This window comes from Oxyura jamaicensis, chromosome 18 (assembly GCF_011077185.1).
Source record: "Oxyura jamaicensis isolate SHBP4307 breed ruddy duck chromosome 18, BPBGC_Ojam_1.0, whole genome shotgun sequence".
NCBI lineage: Eukaryota > Metazoa > Chordata > Aves > Anseriformes > Anatidae > Oxyura > Oxyura jamaicensis.
In genome coordinates, this window is record NC_048910.1 from 9,442,730 (window position 1) to 9,460,448 (window position 17,719).

The 17,719-nt window shown below is 45.9% G+C and overlaps 1 protein-coding gene across 1 annotated transcript; it reads right to left on the minus strand.

The window, feature by feature from the left end:
- Nucleotides 1–4,950: 4,950 nt before the first annotated feature.
- On the minus strand, nucleotides 4,951–16,084 carry CACNG1 (calcium voltage-gated channel auxiliary subunit gamma 1). Its single transcript, XM_035342644.1, has 4 exons — nucleotides 15,658–16,084; nucleotides 8,874–8,948; nucleotides 6,705–6,842; nucleotides 4,951–5,938 (listed from the first exon to the last, which is right to left on the minus strand). The coding sequence occupies exons 1-4, from the start codon at nucleotides 15,896–15,898 to the stop codon at nucleotides 5,712–5,714; spliced, it is 681 nt and encodes a 226-aa protein (XP_035198535.1). The 5' UTR covers nucleotides 15,899–16,084; the 3' UTR covers nucleotides 4,951–5,711.
- Between the last annotated feature and the right edge of the window lie 1,635 nt (nucleotides 16,085–17,719).

A 17,719-nucleotide genomic window follows, 5' to 3' on the forward strand; every position in this document is an offset into this window, starting at 1 on the left:
TTAAAAACCTACTTAATGAATGAAATTGATAGATTTTCCCCATGTGCATTTGAAGACTGAATTCTTACAAAATAGTTTTAAACTTGGTCTTGCTAAGTCAGAAAAAAGGGAAGAGATCCTGCTCCCTGCTCACTTCTATCAGGGCAGAGGTCACTTGGAGCTGGATTCTGAAGCAGTGTTTATACTTCTTGAAGGTATAGGACTTTTGGTGTCTTGGGTAAATTTCATTATGGCATCAGATATGGATGTGCTAGTCCATGGCTCGTCTTTTTTCTTGCCTGCAGTTGTCATCATCTTTCTAAAAAGAGCTTTTCTGCTGCTGAAGTCTCAGATAGAGCTTTCTTGGTATGTTCCTGTCTTCCTTCATTAGTTCTCATACGTTCTTCTGTTGTGTGACAGTCCCGCTGCTCTGCAGGACACTCAGGTGCTGTTGATCCACCTGGAGATGTGTTCTCAGGCATATCCACAGCATCAAGCTTATCATACCCAAAGTGTGTCACAGGGACATGTCCCCTCTCCATTCTGTCTAGCATAAATCTTTACAGTGTTTAGCAGCTACTCACATACCATCCTTAAGTGTTTCCACAATACAACTAATAAATATCTCTTATGCATAAAAGCTGGCTAGTTAGAACCAAAGCCTTCTCATCCATATTTTCTCCTTGAAGCTGACATCTAGTATGTTTTGTACCATTATATTTAATTGTATGGAGTATGGCACTACTGACCCATAACAGCATGTGACTATTTCCACTGACCTTACAACCCCCTTGAGTAATATTCCCTACTTTGATTAATTAATATTTTGTTCCTAGATTTGTCAAGTTCAGCTGTTTTTCTGCAAAGAATATGCACTATAAGCAGTTCTTTTGCTGTGTGTATAATACCTCTACTGTAAGTAGCACTGAGAGCTGTGTTTGACCAGACAGATTTTTTTTTAGAGTGAAGCATATCAGAATCTGCACATTTCCAAAGCAATAAGCCCATAATGCTTTCTGCTCTACCTGTATCATCATTTGTTTTGTTTAAGTTTCTAGTTTTCCTAGAAAAACTGTGGACAATTAACTTGTCAAGTTGGCTGGTGATGGATCTATGATGCCTATAAAAAAAAATAGTATATCATATTCCTTAACATGAAATATGGGCCATTTCTGCTGGGATAGCAATATTTGCTCAAGCATCTTTTTATTTGGTTGTGTCAGGAACCATGGACTGAGTCACTCAGTTCTTTTCTGTCATTCAAGAAAAGTAAAAGGATTCACAGCAATTGTGGTAGAAATGTCATCTGGGTGTGGGGTTTGTGGCAACTGTAGTTGATATATGTTGAAAAGTTTTTACTTCAATAGAGGTCAATGTATGCTTCTGGTAAATTATGAATACTCTATAATCTGAATTAGCCAGAACTAGGCAAAAGATGTTGTTAGCCCATCTCCCATAAGACTTGCTGTCTCCTGAATGGCAAATACACAAGAGACCTGCTGTAAGAAGCAATAGTTTCTTTGGAACCAGAGCATATATCAAATGCTACAAACTAAGAACAATTTTGTCCTATGTGTTGGTCAAAACCAAGCTTTGATGCTCTTTTATTGCCCCTTGGTGATGATGGAAAGGAGAAGTAATTTGAACAGATGCATTTAAAGCAGATCGTGTTGCTGTGTGTGTAGTTCATGGGACAGAGCAGCCTAATATTCCAGCATTTGTTATAAAAGCAACACAACATTCACCATGGGAAACTAATATCTCTTTTAGATGAAGTTTATAATGAGGTTTAGTCTATAAACAGTTTCTGCATGTTGGTCAGGTTTCTGGCATGCATGTGTCTGACTGCATACTGGATTGAGCCCAAGGGCTTGGTGCTAATCTCCAGGTCCTTCCCTGGATCTGGCAGGGCGCAGCCCTGCGAGCAGCCCCCTGCTTATGGTGATGACTTCTTGTGTCGGGTATGTTCCTCAAGAGCTATCAAGCCCAGGAGAAGGTGCCCTTCTGCAGCAGGGCTGAGGCTGTGGATCTCATTGCAGGGCTGGGGGCAGAAATTCTCAGATCTTGGGGACTTTCTGGAAATAATTTCCACAACTGTTGAGAGTAAGGAGAGAAAAGAAGCGCTGACCACAGGGAAGTGACAAACACCATATATGCTGGTGCTTTTCAGGCACGGGCTGCAGGAGGGTTTTGCACCAAGGCCTCTGCCTGCCCCTTGCCCTGTGGGCCAGGAGCCTGGGGAAGGCTCTGCCGGTCTGCGCTAGGCCGCTCGCCTGATCTGCGCCGTTCTGAGAGCGCAGCTGGCTGCTTGCTAAACAGGTGGTCTCCTTCGTCAGGGGTGTTAGTCTGGCACCTTTTCTGCACGATATTCACACAACGCAGTGCTTAAAAGAAGCAGATTCTGAGCCTTGCGCCTAAAGCAAATGTTGCCCTTACACAAACAAAACTCTTCCTGACTTCCATCGTGCTGACTCTATTGTGTGATGGGCAGACCTGAGCAGCCCAAATCTCTGCTGTCACGTGAGAAGCAGGCGAGCAGGCGGCAGGCAGTGATGTTGGTTTTCTGAGTAGCAAATGGCCGGTTCCTAAGTGACCCATGACCATGGCAGGCCCAGTGCACAGGTTTTGGTGCTGGCTGGTGCTAGTCACTGGGTCTTTGAGGTGTTTTGCCTCTCTCGTTCTGGCGTGCTGGCCGATGCCTCCGTTGGCCATGGAGTGCCATCTCAGGTCCCTTGCCAAGCGTTCAGCAGCTGGGTTCCCATCCCCTTTCCGCTGGGATAACTCCCTGCAGCAAGGATGTTTCTTTTGTGGTTTCCTACGATGTTCATGGAGCTCTGTTGGCCATTCCCTGCTATTTGAAAATGCAGACTTGTTACAGCTCCTCCTCCACCCAAAATTTTTATTCTTTTTCTCTGTATGAAGGCCAATTACTTTTATTAACTCTCTTGAAACACATTATCAGCTCCGTGGCAGAGAGATTTGGATATGGCAGAACAAACCTGCTATAAGAGCAGTGCCTTCCCTGCTGTGAATACCAATGACCAATTTAATGGACGAGTCCCTCAGCCACATTTCTTAATATCTGGAAAAGGAAAATGAAGTCATCCACATGCTCCTCAGTCTTGCAGGAACCATACTGAAATAGTGAATGATCAAAAACCCTCTTAACTTACAGCAGGCAGAAAATAAAGCTTAGTGAGTTTAAGAGCTTCGGGAAGGCATCTAGCTCAGCTGCCAGCGTTGCTGTCTGTGGGTGTAAGCTGCTGGGAGCTGTGTATTTTCTCTGACCCAGGGGTAAAGTGAGCACTGAGGGGCTGTCAAACCTCTGAATCCAGACCAAGCCCCAGCACTCAGTGGAAATCTTTCCATTGCCCTCACTGGGGCTTGGATGAAGTGTTTCAGCTGTGGAATGAGGGAACACACAGGGGGTAGGTGAGACCTTCCAGGATCTGTTTATCTAAAATACATGCATTCTTGCTGATGACTATCAAACATAACTGTCAACTTGCTAAGGGGTGTATGCAGCTCCTTGCAGCATATTGGCCCATCAGGATTAGAAACCATCCAGAAATTGTCACTGAAGCAGCATTGCAAGAAGCAGCTAGTGCATGGGAAAAAGGGGGGACAAAGGGTATCCATGGGGCATGGGACATGCTACCAGTTCATGTGGGGTGATGAAGCTCAGACCCAGACATCAATTATTTCAACCTATTGCGTCTAAGTTAAGGTTGTTTTGCTGGTGATGGCTGAGCTGGGGATTCCTTTGTGTCTGCCAACTGCTTTGCTTACATTAATCCGACGTTGCGTGTTTGGATATCCCAACCTGGGTCAGCCAGCACGGGAGGCTATCCAACTTGCTTTTCTGTTGTGGTAGCATGTAAAGGATCTCCCTAGAAACTGGTCTCTGTCTTCCTGTACAAAGAAAGTACAATTTAGGCATGTCAGCTTTCTACCAAAAATAGGATTTCAAAACCGTTTAGCATTTCACTGTGGTGCAGTGACAACTTGAAGACTTGCACTTGTCTGTCTTTATGAGAGACAGAGGCAGAATTCCCCAGCTTGCACCCAGATATGAGCACCAACGAGTGCTTTAGCCCAAAACTTTATAATATGCGTGCTATTTGTAGTGCTTCTTAACTTCAAAGAGCTTGAAAAATACTCACGCAACTTCACAAATGGCTTGTATTCTCGCTGATGCTTCCTTGATGGGAAAATAGAGATGTGCCTGCGGCTGGCTGCCTGCAGTGGGGCCAGGGGCTCACGGCAGGGCCAGCCCCTCACACCAGCTCCAGATTGCTTTGCAATTTCTCAAAATGCTGGCATGCAACATGATTTCAGATCTATATAAAAAGACCAGAAATTTTCTGTTCTGATTTCAGGCTTTTTTTTTTTTTTTTTTTTTTTTTTTCTCCCTTCAGAATTGAGGACAGTTAATTGCAGAGTGAAAGAACACTTCGGTTTCCTTTTCTCCTGCTTTTTAAATTATCTGCTGAAAAAAAACAAATACTTTTTCCTACTTGAGGGAAAAGGAAAGGGGAAAATGCTGAGCAGTTTCTAAAAACTGAACTGCAAACAACCAAAAGCTACAGATGCATGCCTCTTGGGGCTGGGCTGGAGGGGCCAGGTAGATGCACTGGGCTCTGCAGCACAGCCAGCACCGCTCACCCACGATGCGTCAGGCAGGTACATCAAGCGTGTGTAAATAGCATTGCACTTCTGTAGTATTTTTGGGGCTGACTCTCCTGGTTCTTTTCCTTCTTGTCTGCCACCTCGCAGGATTTTTCTTTATATATATTTTTATATACCTATGCAGCAAGCAAAGCATGATATTCTTAATAAGCTTATTCATGAGGAAGAAATGAGAACTACGTACAATAAATACCATTGAGAATTACACTGTAATACTGGACCCAGCAGAAATTGATGGGCCAGGTGATTCATCCATCAAAATCATTTTCCAGAAAATCATGCTACCAGAAGATTGTGCTTTTTATTAAAGGAAAATATCATTCTTAATTTTTAGTATGTCTTGGCATTGCCATCAAAGTTGAACAGAAATTGCTTTTTTTTTTTTGTTGTTTTGTTTTGTTTTGTTCTTACTTCAACAGAATGGAGCTGCAGGGTGTAAATCAGTAGGTTAAATGTTTATCCCAATGCTAGGCAAAGTCTTTTTTAAATTTTTATTTTAACAGTTTAATAGAACAGCATAAGGTTCTCCAATAGATTTAGGTGGTGAGCTAACCCTTCTCAGGAGACAGAGGAGTATGGCACAGATGGGAGATGGACTCCCACGGAGCTGAAATTTCTCACGGAGTGTCTGAACAAGTGAGGAGTAAAGGCTTGATATCTCTTAAGCTCTTTAGCTCTAACTACACTGCACACCCCAAGAACACTGTCTCCTCTGCAGCACGAGTTGTCTCACGTGCATTTTTTCGCCCAGCTGCATTGGCACAAGGCATCAACAAATTGCAAATCGCCTCTCAGCCTCCAGCAGGGTGGAGGTGTAAGAGAGCAGAGTGCCATTCACCCACACTGGTGATCTGAATGCTCTCTCTTCTTTCGTTAAAACAACAACAACAAAAAAACAACAAAGCAAGAGTTATAATTGAAGATGCCTTGTTTCAATAATGACTTAGTTAACGGAGTGCACATTGTATAGCGAGATTGAGACATTTTAAAAAATATAAATTTTTTCAAAACACTCTCTGGCTTTTTCCACGGGTTGGGGAACATCAGTGCTCTGGTTCTGCATCCATGCAGGTCTCCCAGGGGTTCTGGGGGAAGCGAGGCAGCGCGATCAGGAGGAGGACGATTCCGAAGATGAAGAGCAGGACGAAGGAGGCACAGGCACAGGCAAAGGACCAGGAGTAACTGTACTCAATCCAGACTGTCTCCTTGCTGTCAATCATCCTTTTCACAGATTGTCTCATGACTTCAACGGAGATGATGATGCAGAGACCTGAAGGAAGATGAGAGCAGTGGGTTGAATAACCAGCTGTCAATTTTTCATCCTTAACCACCTCATCTGCCTTTCAGCATACAGGAATTGCAGTGAGATTCATAGGTGAGTCATTGACTCAAATGTTTGAAGGAACCAATGCCAGCAAGTGCTCAGATCTCTGCTATAGCCTAGGCTATGTAAGTCAGCCGGTGACTTGTTGAGCATTACCTTTTAGGAAGGCTTGGATGGGAAACTCAAAGTGATGGAGGAATAATTGCATTCCTTAGGGAGCTTTTCCAAAAGTAGAATGAAGGTTTTATTGAGGTGACAATTTGCACCTCTGTCTTTCAGTCATTGTGGCATGTCAAGGAAGTGATAGTTCATGTAAAAAAGTGATCTTTGTATTTTTGGGAGACAGCTGCATATCTGGGGGCCTGGATCAGCTGTTTCTTTGGTTTGAACCTTAATGTGTTATTGTGCTTAGACTAAGTGAGATGGAAAAGTGACTACCTCTGGTTTAGACTGCAGACAGCACTGAATATGTTAGAAATGCCCATTTTAAAGGTAGTTGGGGAAAATACAGACAGGCTGCTGGTTAAAACTGACATTTCCAGAACTCTTCAACTGGAGCACCCCACGGGGACTTGTAATCCCACTGTAACTAGGAAAACAATGCCACTTTCCGAGCACTTTCAGAAGTGTCTCCATCTGCCCAGGGTTTATCTAAGTTTCTTGATATTGTACTATGAACCGAGTGCAACTAAGTGAGCAGTGACCCTTGTACCTGCAAAGGTGTAGAACATGGATGCTGGCTTCAGCAGGTAGTCCCTCTTCTTCTGGAAGGATAAGAGGACACAGATTGTTCCGATGATGGCAAAGCCAACACTGAAGATGGCAATGGCTGCAGCTGAAATGCTGTATTCTGCCAAGGCAAAAGAAACACACACAAAAAAATGTGAATGTCTGCAGATTTTGAGCATGCTGCCATCAACTCTTGTGACTTTGCAGTAGGTCACTCAGAGAAAAATAGGTCCTGATGCTGCAGGGAGGGGGCTCTGATGAATCCAGTATTTCCCTAAAAGAAAAGCAGGGGGAAGTATTGGCCACGTATCTTTGGAATGCAAATGATATAAAAACAGAAGAGGGGAAAATCATTTTATTAACAGTTACTGAAAGACCAACTGGCACCTGTGTTAGCCTGAAGAAGCTCTGGACTGGAGCCGTTTTAGCTCTGCTGCATAGATGTTATTGCTGAAGGCTTCTGGGCTCCACACTCTCATTTCTTCCATCACTCCACACTCTGCTCTCAGAGTAAATAAGCAGCTCTGTGCTATTTTTGTGCTAGGTCTGTACTGCAGGGCCTCAACAAGGCCCCTGTGCCCAGTGCTGATGCTGTACCAATGCAGGACGTTTGTGTGCTCCAGAGGGCTCAAAATCTGAGCAGGAAACTGAGGCAGGAGGCTAGAGGTGAACTGTTTGCACGGCTTTTTTTTTTTTTTTTATATATATATATATATATATATATATATATATATATGTTTTTTTATCTTTAAGACAATGAATTCCAGCTCTATGAAAACTCAGCCTCTTCAGGGCATAGGATTAAACCCTCCATAAAATATCCTGCTTTTTTCCTAAACCAGATAAGATGGTAGACACTTCACCCAGCCGAGGCACAGTTCAGTGCCTGGATGGAAGGGAAGAATCACTAATTAAATAGTTCAGGCCTTCATTTACGTATTGCATTCATTTTCAGATCAGTTTAAGATTTAGCACATGTAGCCATGCATGAATATCACAGTATCTGATGATATTTACCTTTCAGGCCATTTAAAAAATGTGTCTTCCAGGCAAAATCATGACGAATCTTTTTGCCTGTTACTAATTAGCTCCCATCAAAATGGAGCTATTTCTGTGAAAGGGAAAGCATATCACTCTTTGTTCTCTTTGCTTTTCATACCACTATTTTACTATAATTTCTTTGAAGTTTCTCTTTTTGGTTTTCTTTACTATGTGCTAGAACTGCCCGAAACAGTTAGCTTCAATGTAAAATCATTTGCCGTAGCTTAAGCTTTTTCTTTTACTTTAAAGAAAAAAAGTTATTCCTGATGTTTTTTTTCTGAAATAACAAAGAAGGCATCAGATACATTTTTAAGATCAGATGGCTGGATCTAATAGTAAATCAATAAACAAGAGCAAGTAGCCAAGGTATATGCTCTTCTATTAATGTAAAAATCCCAGGCTTTCCTGTTTTAGGCAATTGCTTTTTCAGAAAGCCATATGCAGGCTTTTCTACCATTATCATTTCTACTGGAAACAAAGCACATTGGTTAACATGTGTAATGTAATCATCCGCTCCTTTACTCCACACTAAGTTGTGTGGCAAAGTGGAAAGGAATTTCTTCTTAATGAAAGGGCAAGAAAGAGAGCAGTGCCTGCTAGATGAATGCTAAAAATATTTGGCTTTATCAGGGAATTATTAGAAATGTGAAATTGGTCTGTGAAAGGCTGTTTTCAAAATCCATGCTGTGTAAACACTGACTGTATATGTCTTTATAGGATCTCTGTTCCTTCCTTCCATTGAGCACTCTGGCTTTCACATGACTTTCATACAAAATCAATATCAAGTATAAAAGTCCTAATGGTCTTCACAGAGCCTCTCTACTTCTTTTCAGGGTCAAGACTCTGCTTGGGGTGAGGTTTATTTATTTAGATTTTATTAACCTCTTCTTCCTTCTATGGTAGAGTCTTGGAATGTCACAGACACTGCTGATGTGATGTTTTATGCTGGCAAGACATTTTGCAGCGTTTGTGATGGTGTCTGATAGAAATTCCTCTACTGCTTTCAGTGAAGCCAGAATTGAGCCCTCGTTTCAGGTACCCTATTACCTTACATCTTGTGTGCACCCCAGTTCGTGCAATGGCAGGAAAAAGTTTTCAGGATGATTCTTACCTTTCTGGGTGGTTACTTCAAATATCTCCGAGCTCTCTCCTGGAGTAAAGTGCTTGAAGTAGGAGCAGGTTTGTTCTGAAAGAGAAAAGGAAATTTAATGTTGTGCTCTTGGAAACCTCTAATAAAACACAGTAAAATGGGTTTTGCTTTTTACTAATATATCGGACTCACAGTGTTTTTAGGGTAGGGACTAATGGGATCTCATTTCTGCTGCAGACATTCAGCAAATGCCTTTTTTAAGAGCAAGAATAGCAGCAGGAGACCGATCTCAAGGATTTGGGCCTTGATCTATCAGAACACTTCGGGGGGTGCTTAAATGGCCCTGACAGTTGTGCTTCCCCGGGTGTCCTCTTGGGAACATTTCCCACAAAAGAACGATGCGGAGTCAAGCTGCCAGTTTGACAGCTTCCTCTAATACCTCCACTTTGCTTGACATGTTGTGTCAGTCATTCTGCTTCAGCTGAACCCCAACCCGCCAAGGCTGAGCGGAGGGGATGGTGACAGAGAAATCCGAGCTGGCTCTGTTTTATTCAGGAGCAGACAAGTGGCACGTGCCTGCCAGGCAACCCGCTCTGGCACGGGCACGGCCTCTGCTGCCTTTTGTAAGCCTCTTCCTCCAAGAGCTTTGCACACTGATTGCTCTTCTATTTAAAGCATGAATTACCGATAATTTTTCTCATTCTTTTGGCCATCACTCATCCCTGCCTTTCTGTGGCTGTTTCCTGGTGATGAGACCTGCCGTGCCTGCAGCAGAGCTGGCATCTCCGCTCACCTCCCCTTGTCACTGCCCTCCTGCTCCAGAGCAGCGCCTGCCGTAGGAGGGTCACCACTCCCGTGATCAGCCTGGGTTCCAAACAGGGGGGGTGAAGTGTTCCCATCCACCTTCTCCCTCCCTCTCCTTCCCTTCTCCAGCCTGTAGGCCCTGCATGGCAGCGACTGGCAGGGATATATGTATGCAGTTTGCTGCATGGGGGGGTCACTACACCACGGGGGTCCCAGAGGTGAGGATGCTGCAGTGTAGCAGAGCAGATGGTGTTTTACTATAAGGGCTATTTTTGGCTGTCAGACCGTAAAGACAAAAGTTATCTGAATCTGCAGACAAAAGGAAAGGGAAGACCATACGAGTCAAGGCAAAAGAGGCTCTCACAAATGTGGCTTCACCAAAGTTTGCTCTCATCAGAGCAGTCTGCTAAGTTAATTTGATGATAGTGGAGTTAGTGGGAACTTACTGGATTTTCCTCAGCTGGACTTTATGTGAGCATGCTGCTGGGTACATGGGGTATTTATAGAGGAGTTAGAAGATGAACTGGGATTGAGGTAGTGGAATGGGGGCATATAGGGTGGAGGCAAGCTGGAAGCTGAGTCTCCCAACAGCCACAAGGTGGTTTAATACTCAGCCTAGTGAGATTCAACAAGAGAGCAGATGTTCTTGCTGTGTCTACATACATGGAATTTTGGGGTAGATGCAAACATGCAGGAGAAATACTATTTCAGTTAGATGGATACAAGTAGAAGAACAGTTATAATCTAGTCAAGAAAATCTTAAGGCTTGAAATTAGAGGAATGAAGCTTCTCCCTGGCTTTTGCTTTCTCCACCTGCTTTCTCAAGAAAGACACAGGCAGGAACAAAATGCTTGGCATACGGAACTTGGGCTGTTTTGAAAGACTCGGTATGGCAGGGCAGCTCAGGGCTGGGTGTATAAAGTTCCATTGGCTGGGGTGCCTTGGAGATACTCAAAAGCCATCTGGACGAGGTCCTGGCCAGCTTGGTCCAGGTGATCCCGCTTGAGCTGGGGTTGGGCCAGATGACCTCCAATGGTCCCTTCTGACATCTGGGCTCCTGTCTCAACCATGCTGCAAAGTGCATTTCTGCATGGACAGAGCCAGCTCTGCTTTCAGGATCCCAGTGGGATGGGGAAGTGTCTGGCCACCGCTTATTGACTCGAAGCTTTGGCAGCAGCGGGGTGAGGGTGAAGTGTGTCCTGGCTATTTATAACCTCTTTAATTGAAAACTTGGAGGGGCGCGGGGCTGGGAGAACAGTTGCTCACAAAGAATTTGGCTGGAGCTGGGCAATCACGGAGTCACGCTGTGCGGCGCCAGCTCTGATTGCACTATTCGGCCGAGCTGGACTGCAGAGGGCCTGCTCAGCACCGCCCAGCACCGCTCCTGCACCCTCTGGTTTGACTCTCACAAGACAGGGGGGTCGTGCCAGGATTGCTCGAAATACCCACCCTATGTGTGCAAGGGGCCACCGTTAGTACCAGCATCTCCTGTCTGTTAAATAACAGAGCTAGTGCTAACTTCCAGGAGGTGCTGGGAGGAAATCTGCGAGGACTCTGTGGTCCTGCCCGATGTCCCCACTGTGCTGCCCCAGCACGGGCTGCAGCCGTGGCCTGATCCTGAGCAAGGCCCCGGGTGCAGGATGTGCTGTGGGCCTCTGCCTGGAGGGCACAAAGAGCATCTGTTGCTTATTTACAGCATTAATTCCTCATGGCAAGAAGATACCAGAGCACTGTATGTTACCTGGTGGTTTTTTTTTTTTTTTTTTTTTTTTCTTTCTTTCTTTTTTCTTTCTTCTGTCATGTAAATGGCAGATTTCAGAGTTACTCATTCAAGGAAGACTTACTTTCTCTTTCCCAGGAGACAGGGCAATTCTAAAGCAGTGTTTTTGGGCCCATTAGTGAAAGATTCCTCTGAGATGCTGCTGTCTACTTAATTTTCAAAGCTGACTTTTATTTCACCTGCAGCTTCTCCTTGCTGGAGATTAGGTTAATGTTCAGCTCTGGCATCTCCTGACCTGTTCTTTATTAACTCTGCAAATGACTGGAGGAAACGTAGTTGAACTCAGAGCTCAGTATCTAAAATTGCAAATTTTGAGGCTCAGACTAGAGGCTGTATGGAGGCTGTGCACCTCTGCCAGTGCCTGAGTGGTGGCTGTGGCTGAGCGTCCAGGCTGGTGACCTCGGTTTGGTGATCCTTTGCTTCCTGTGCTAAAAGGGAAGGAGGTGGGATGAAACCAGGACACTTCATCTTGGATTGACTGCTTTGGCTTTTAATTAACTCTCTGAAATGGCTGATGTCAAAGGAAGTCCCAAGCATGCTGATTATCCAAAGCCCAAGCTGAAGCCATCAGTGATGGTGTGATGGGGGACGCAGCATGTGTGGCCGTGCGAGGTGAACCAGTAGAGCCCCGTCTGCCCTCCAGTCTGCAAAGGCTCAGCAGAGGGGGGCACATGGAAATCTCTTTGAGAGAGAGAGATTGTTGGCAGCCCTGTGTCTTGTGGCTGACAGCACAGCTCTGCAAAGGTGTGATCAATGCGGCTATCATATAAGTGGGTTAGCTCTAGGGAAGGTGCTTTTGGAAAATGCTGTGGGAAAATATAGCCAGATTGCTTTTGGTGAAGTGATAAATTGTTTTCAGTTTAAAGACACTTTTGGTGCTCTGCTGAGCTGGGAATATCTATATCAACAAGGTTCCCTATTATTCAAGGCACTTCAATCCCTCTCTGGTGCCATCATGAATTAGAGAAAAGCCCATTTGTGTCACAGCACATTTACATAATGGATAGGATTTAAAATAGGTTTTATAATGGATGAAAATTTTGTGGCGATCTTTGTTTCTCTCCACCCCTAATCGCATTCTCTCTGCCACGGGGTCACCTCCGTGTGCTGATGTGACCAGCCCAGGAGCTCAGCAGTCATTAAGGCCATGGTGAACTGCAGGGACACAACGTGTGGTGTATCACACGCTGTCCTCCCCGTTCCAGGTCACCTGCCCTTACAGCCCTCCTGGCCCCTTCCCTTCAGATCCATCACTCCTGGATGACCACTGTGCAGGGGCAAATGGGACAATTCATCATTCCCCTATTCACGCAGGGCCTGCCTCTCCTGCTGCTCACCACCACAGGGCTGGATGGCACCTACTGCAGCCACGAGATACAGCAGAAATGCAACAGCACAGAACTACTGCTGAGCCTCCTGCTGGAAGAACAGGCAGAGGCCATGGGATATCTGGGGCCTGCAGGGTTTCCAGGTGGGAGCTGCCACCCGTCAGTGTCAGAGTGATGGGCTGGGAAGGGGCTGGAGGACACCTTGCTCCTGAATCTGAGATGAACACGAGCATTGTTGTGGCATGCTGGATGGCGAGAAAATCCGGGATGAGTGATGATGCTTTTAATCCGAGGTTCCCACCTCTGGTAAGCCTGGGGGCAGGACCTGCTGCTGTGCTTGGAGGAGGTGTCAAGGTGGGGGCTGAGCAGCAGAGGGGGAGGCCTTGGGCTCCGAGCTTCCCCAGCTGACCTGGGGAAGGGCTATGAAACACAGAGTCTGGGGATGGTTTAACTTCATACCAGTCTTGCAAAGAGAGTTCCTTGTATGGACATGGGGAACAAGACAGCCCTGCTGATAGCCAGTTTTTTCTAGTTCTTTTCCTCTCTGTCTCCATCTCCCCGAGCCCCTGTTCCCATACTCACAAGGTCCTCTTTAACCTGCCTGCAGCACACTTGGCTATAGAACATCCCCGCTGCCGCACAGGAACATGCCTTTTAGGACAACTCTTACACTGGAGCACCTGGCAGTGGATGCGAACCATGTCCTACTCAGTGGTAAAGTGCCCCAGTGGGCCACTGGCCACAGTATTTGTCTGAATTTTCCCAGTTTTAATGGCCATCCCCCTGGTCCTTTTATTTCTTACAGCAGGACACTGAACCTTATCCAATTTGTCAGCATCCTCGCAAGAGCGCTGTAAAATTTAAAAGCTCTGCCTAAATCAAAGATCTGCTTTGTGGGCTGCAAACCAATGCATCCTGCACATTTTGCACTGTGCTGAGCTCAAAACCTAATAAATAATGCTAATCGTGCCATCCATTTCCTTCTCAGGGAGTGACTGGTAAATGGTTATTAACGCAGTGATAAATTCTGATGTTTCTTTTCCATTCCTGGCAGTGATGTCTGACTACATCTCACAATTTTCAGGAAAACAAATATCCACATCTCCTCTGCTCCCCGGTGGTTCATTCACATTTTCTTGACCACTGCAGGTTTCGCAGCCATGGTGTCTCCCTGCTGACATCTCTTCCCAGAAGTGTGAAATCAATCCAATGTGTACCATGCGGGCGCGGCGGCATTTAGCAGCCCTGACCCATGTGGACCACGAACTCCCCACCTCCCCATGCTGGGTGTTCCACCTGAGCAAAATGGGGATTAAAACTACTTTACAACAGCAATGCCCTTTCAAGCCTCGGATACTGCTTATGACACAGGACATCATCTCAATTCCAAAATATCTTTAAAACTGAGAAAACACTCCAGCCTGTCTGCAGTGGGCTCAGCCTGTCCATAAGCAGAGGTTTGTTTGTGGTGCCCGGCAGAAAGGCAGTGCCGGGACGCGACCCATGCCACTGAGAGCACATGCTGATGTCTGTCAAAGCCAGGAGCTGCTTTCATGCTGCCCTGGCTGCAAAGCTGCTTTTTGGAGACAGCTGGATATTTATGAGCTTTATATTTACCCTGCAGTTGTGCACTTTGGGTGTTTATCAACCAATTTCTATGATTTTCCTTTTGTGGGAGTTCTGCTCCCCATGCGAGGAAAGGCAGAAGATGTTTCCAGGCGCGTAAGTACCTACGCGAGAGACATCAAGCACACGGATGACACACTCCCAAATTTGGTTAGAGGCAGCTCTGAATGCAGCAGCTGAGCTCCTCTCTCCACAATACATAATTTGGCCAAATAGGTAAAGAATCGTGGTAACATTCAGCAAGCACAGGCAGCAAGGTTTTTTCGCAGGAAATTTTCAAGCATGTGCTAATATATATATTTTATTTCCAGCAGCGAGGCTAGTGTGAAGGCAGTCCTGTTATTTCTGTTCTGGAAAGAGTCCAGTTCCCTATTAGCCTTCTAAAACAGCAGCGCGGCTCGGTCACGGATGGGGTGTGTTGGTGCACGTGGTGCGAGCGGTGCTGACTTTGCGATCCGTGCACGTAGCGAGCTGCTTTTACCAGGGGAATGCCATCGGCTTCCCGGAAAGCAGCCGAGCCGGTCCCCATCGGCTGCTCTGGGAGATCATAGAATCACAGAATCACAGAATTTCCAGGCTGGAAGAGACCCCAAGATCATCGAGTCCAACCTCCAACCCATGGAGAAAGGGATCCACCCCTGTGGGTCCTGGGTGCAGCAAGCTGATGAGGGATTGTTTCAAACTCAGTTTGTGACTTTTTGGAAGTTGGCAATGAGTACCGGAGCTCTCTGTTCCTCCCTGCCCTGAGAAATGGTTGTTATTGAAATAGCTCAGGGGCAAGCTATTGCTGCCTGTGATCAGGCTTCAAGGATGTAGGGATCAGGAAATCCTAAGGACCCAGCTATGTCTGTTAGAGCCACTCCTGTAAATCCTCTTTCTGCTAAAGCTCTTGCCCGCTGCCATCAGCATGCCTGGGTGCTGTGATACCCACCGCTGATGTCAGTGAAATTTCCTCCATCCCGATTCCACTCTGATTTCCACCGTGTCTGATCCTTTTCCCCTTCTACCCTCCCCTGTCACTGCACAGGAGCCGATGACTCAAAGACCGCTGCAGACGTACGTGCAAGGCAGCACCATGCAGAGGTACAACGAGAGGGAGGGAAGCGAGGTGCACCCACAGCCCAGCACAAGAGCAGAGCAGCATGCAGCCTGGTGCCAGACTGCGAGCCACGGGGACATGGGATGTATTTTGTTTCCACCCCGTCCTGCAGCCTCCTAAGCAAAGCCTGGTGGGACGTCCCGTGCATGGGTGGGGGGCTGTACGTACCTCCTGGCAGACTTATGGGCCCGCAGCCCTTCTCTTTGGGACCTTGCTGCTGCACATAAATCTGTTTTTTGCAGAGTCGCCATAGCCCGAAATGAGCCGCTTCGCAGGTGGCATTGTAATTCTCCACTTTGGGGCTCAGCACAGCCCAGTGGTCAGTCACTACGGCCGCGAAGAGCAGCGAGATGCCCACCAGCAGCACGCAGAAGGTCAGCCGCACCTTCAGGGACTTGCTGTCGTCCATCCCGCCTCAGGCCAGGGCTCCTGGGACCACCACTCCCGGGCCGTACCACCGGGGTTGGGGCCGCTCTGCTTGCCCGCAGCAGCCCTGCGAGGGCTCCCGAAGTGCTGGCACGTCTGAGCCTTCGCAAATGTCAGCCCCAGCTGCTGGGCTGTGTCAGCCGCCCCAGCCAGGAGGCTATTAATGCACGTAACGAGGAAAGCTCAGCTTTCTGTCCCGTCCCGCATTTGTTTTGGATTCCCACGACCAGGCGGGTGCTCCTCCAGAGTCGCTACCGCTGCTGCTAAAAGGCTCTAATCTGCTGACTTGCAGCATGCCCAGAAATAGGCATTGATAGGATGATTAACTTTTCAGCTAGGTTCTAAAACATCTGTGTTTATAATAGCGTTGGGACTGAGTTCAGTCTGATCCTAAATAGCTTAATAACAGAGCCAGAGCCCACAAACCGCCTGCGCGCGCCTGCAGACTGTGGCCATTCCTGCACGGAGAGGTTTGGAGCTGGGCGTCTGCCTGGAGCTGAGCCACTGGCACAAGGGCAGAGCATAAAGAACGCGGCAAAATAAGCTAACTTATTCATTGTATTGTTTGTTTTTAATCACATTTAAATTTGAATTAACCTAAGGTATTCTGAGTGGTCTGGAGGAGCGTGTTTTGGTTCCCTTCAGAAGGAGCTAAAGGTTTTATACCCTGCTCTTGTTATATTTAAGGTTCAACTCCTGAAATATTATAATGTGTATATATATATTTTATAATGTATATTATAACATGTATATTATAACATGTATATATTATATAATATGAGATGTTATCCCCACGGCGGGGGGGGGTGGAACTAGATGATATTTAAAGGTCCCGTGCAGCCCAAACCGTTGTATGATTCTCTGATTCTATATCACAAGAACATATTTCATCAATTTAAGTGAAAGATTTTTCATTTGAGAACATTGAAACAAAATGATTTGGCATTCCTCCCTCCTTTTTTTTTTTTTTTTTTTTTTTTTTTTTTTTTTTTTTTTTTTTTTTCCCTAGGAACTGTTGACAGAATTGATTTGATTTCACATTTCTTCTGCATCTCCCAGGACTGCACTGTCCCCAGGGCTCCCCCTTCCCTGTAGGGTTCGCCTTGCCCTGACCAGTCAGCTCCAGACCGCAAACTGAAAAAACCCTTTCCGACAGCAACCCTCGGCTGTACCCGTGCAGGGTAGGCTGCAACAGAAATAAAACCCTGCAAATTTGCACAGAGGTGAAGCTAGCAACTTTTGCTATTTTTTGCAGTTCATTTTTATTGTTGTTTTCTATTTATTCCCTTTACATGTTTTTTTCTAATACCAAATCTTTCAAGTGCTTGCTTTCCCACATTCCAGGTTTTCCTCAATATGTAAAGCAACTCCAGTGGCTGCCCAGCACATCCTTGCCTGTTTTTAGGAGAGACTCCTGTTCCCTGGGACCCAGATGTGCTTGGACCCAATCTCTCTCCTTCGCTTTGATATTCCAGGTGATTATAAAACTAATTTGATGATAAAGTCAATGCAAAGGCTATTGTGGAGGTGACATTACAATTGCAATGTCAAACTGATGAGAGTGACAGTACCTGAATGTCAAAACAATGGTTAAAAAATGTCAGTGGAAATCTGCAAATATCATGTTATCATGTCAAGATAATGTCAAAGCTGCTCGAGTGCTGTTTTATGAACACCCCAATTTGAGGTCAAAATACAGGTGCAGAGGCGCGAGCTCAAATTGACGAGGACAATCCAAAGCAATGAGTGAATGGTGAAAGGTGAGTGTGGTAAAAGGGGAGAAAATAAAAAATAATGGGCCATT

Coding starts and splice junctions, on each gene's coding strand:
- CACNG1 (XM_035342644.1), bottom strand. CDS start 15,898: ATGGACGACAGCAAGTCCCTGAAGGTGCGGCTGACCTTCTGCGTGCTG. Junction 6,843..8,873: donor TGAAGTAACCACCCAGAAAG/GTAAGAATCATC, acceptor TTGCCTTGGCAG/AATACAGCATTTCAGCTGCA. Junction 5,939..6,704: donor CATGTTCTACACCTTTGCAG/GTACAAGGGTCA, acceptor ATCTTCCTTCAG/GTCTCTGCATCATCATCTCC.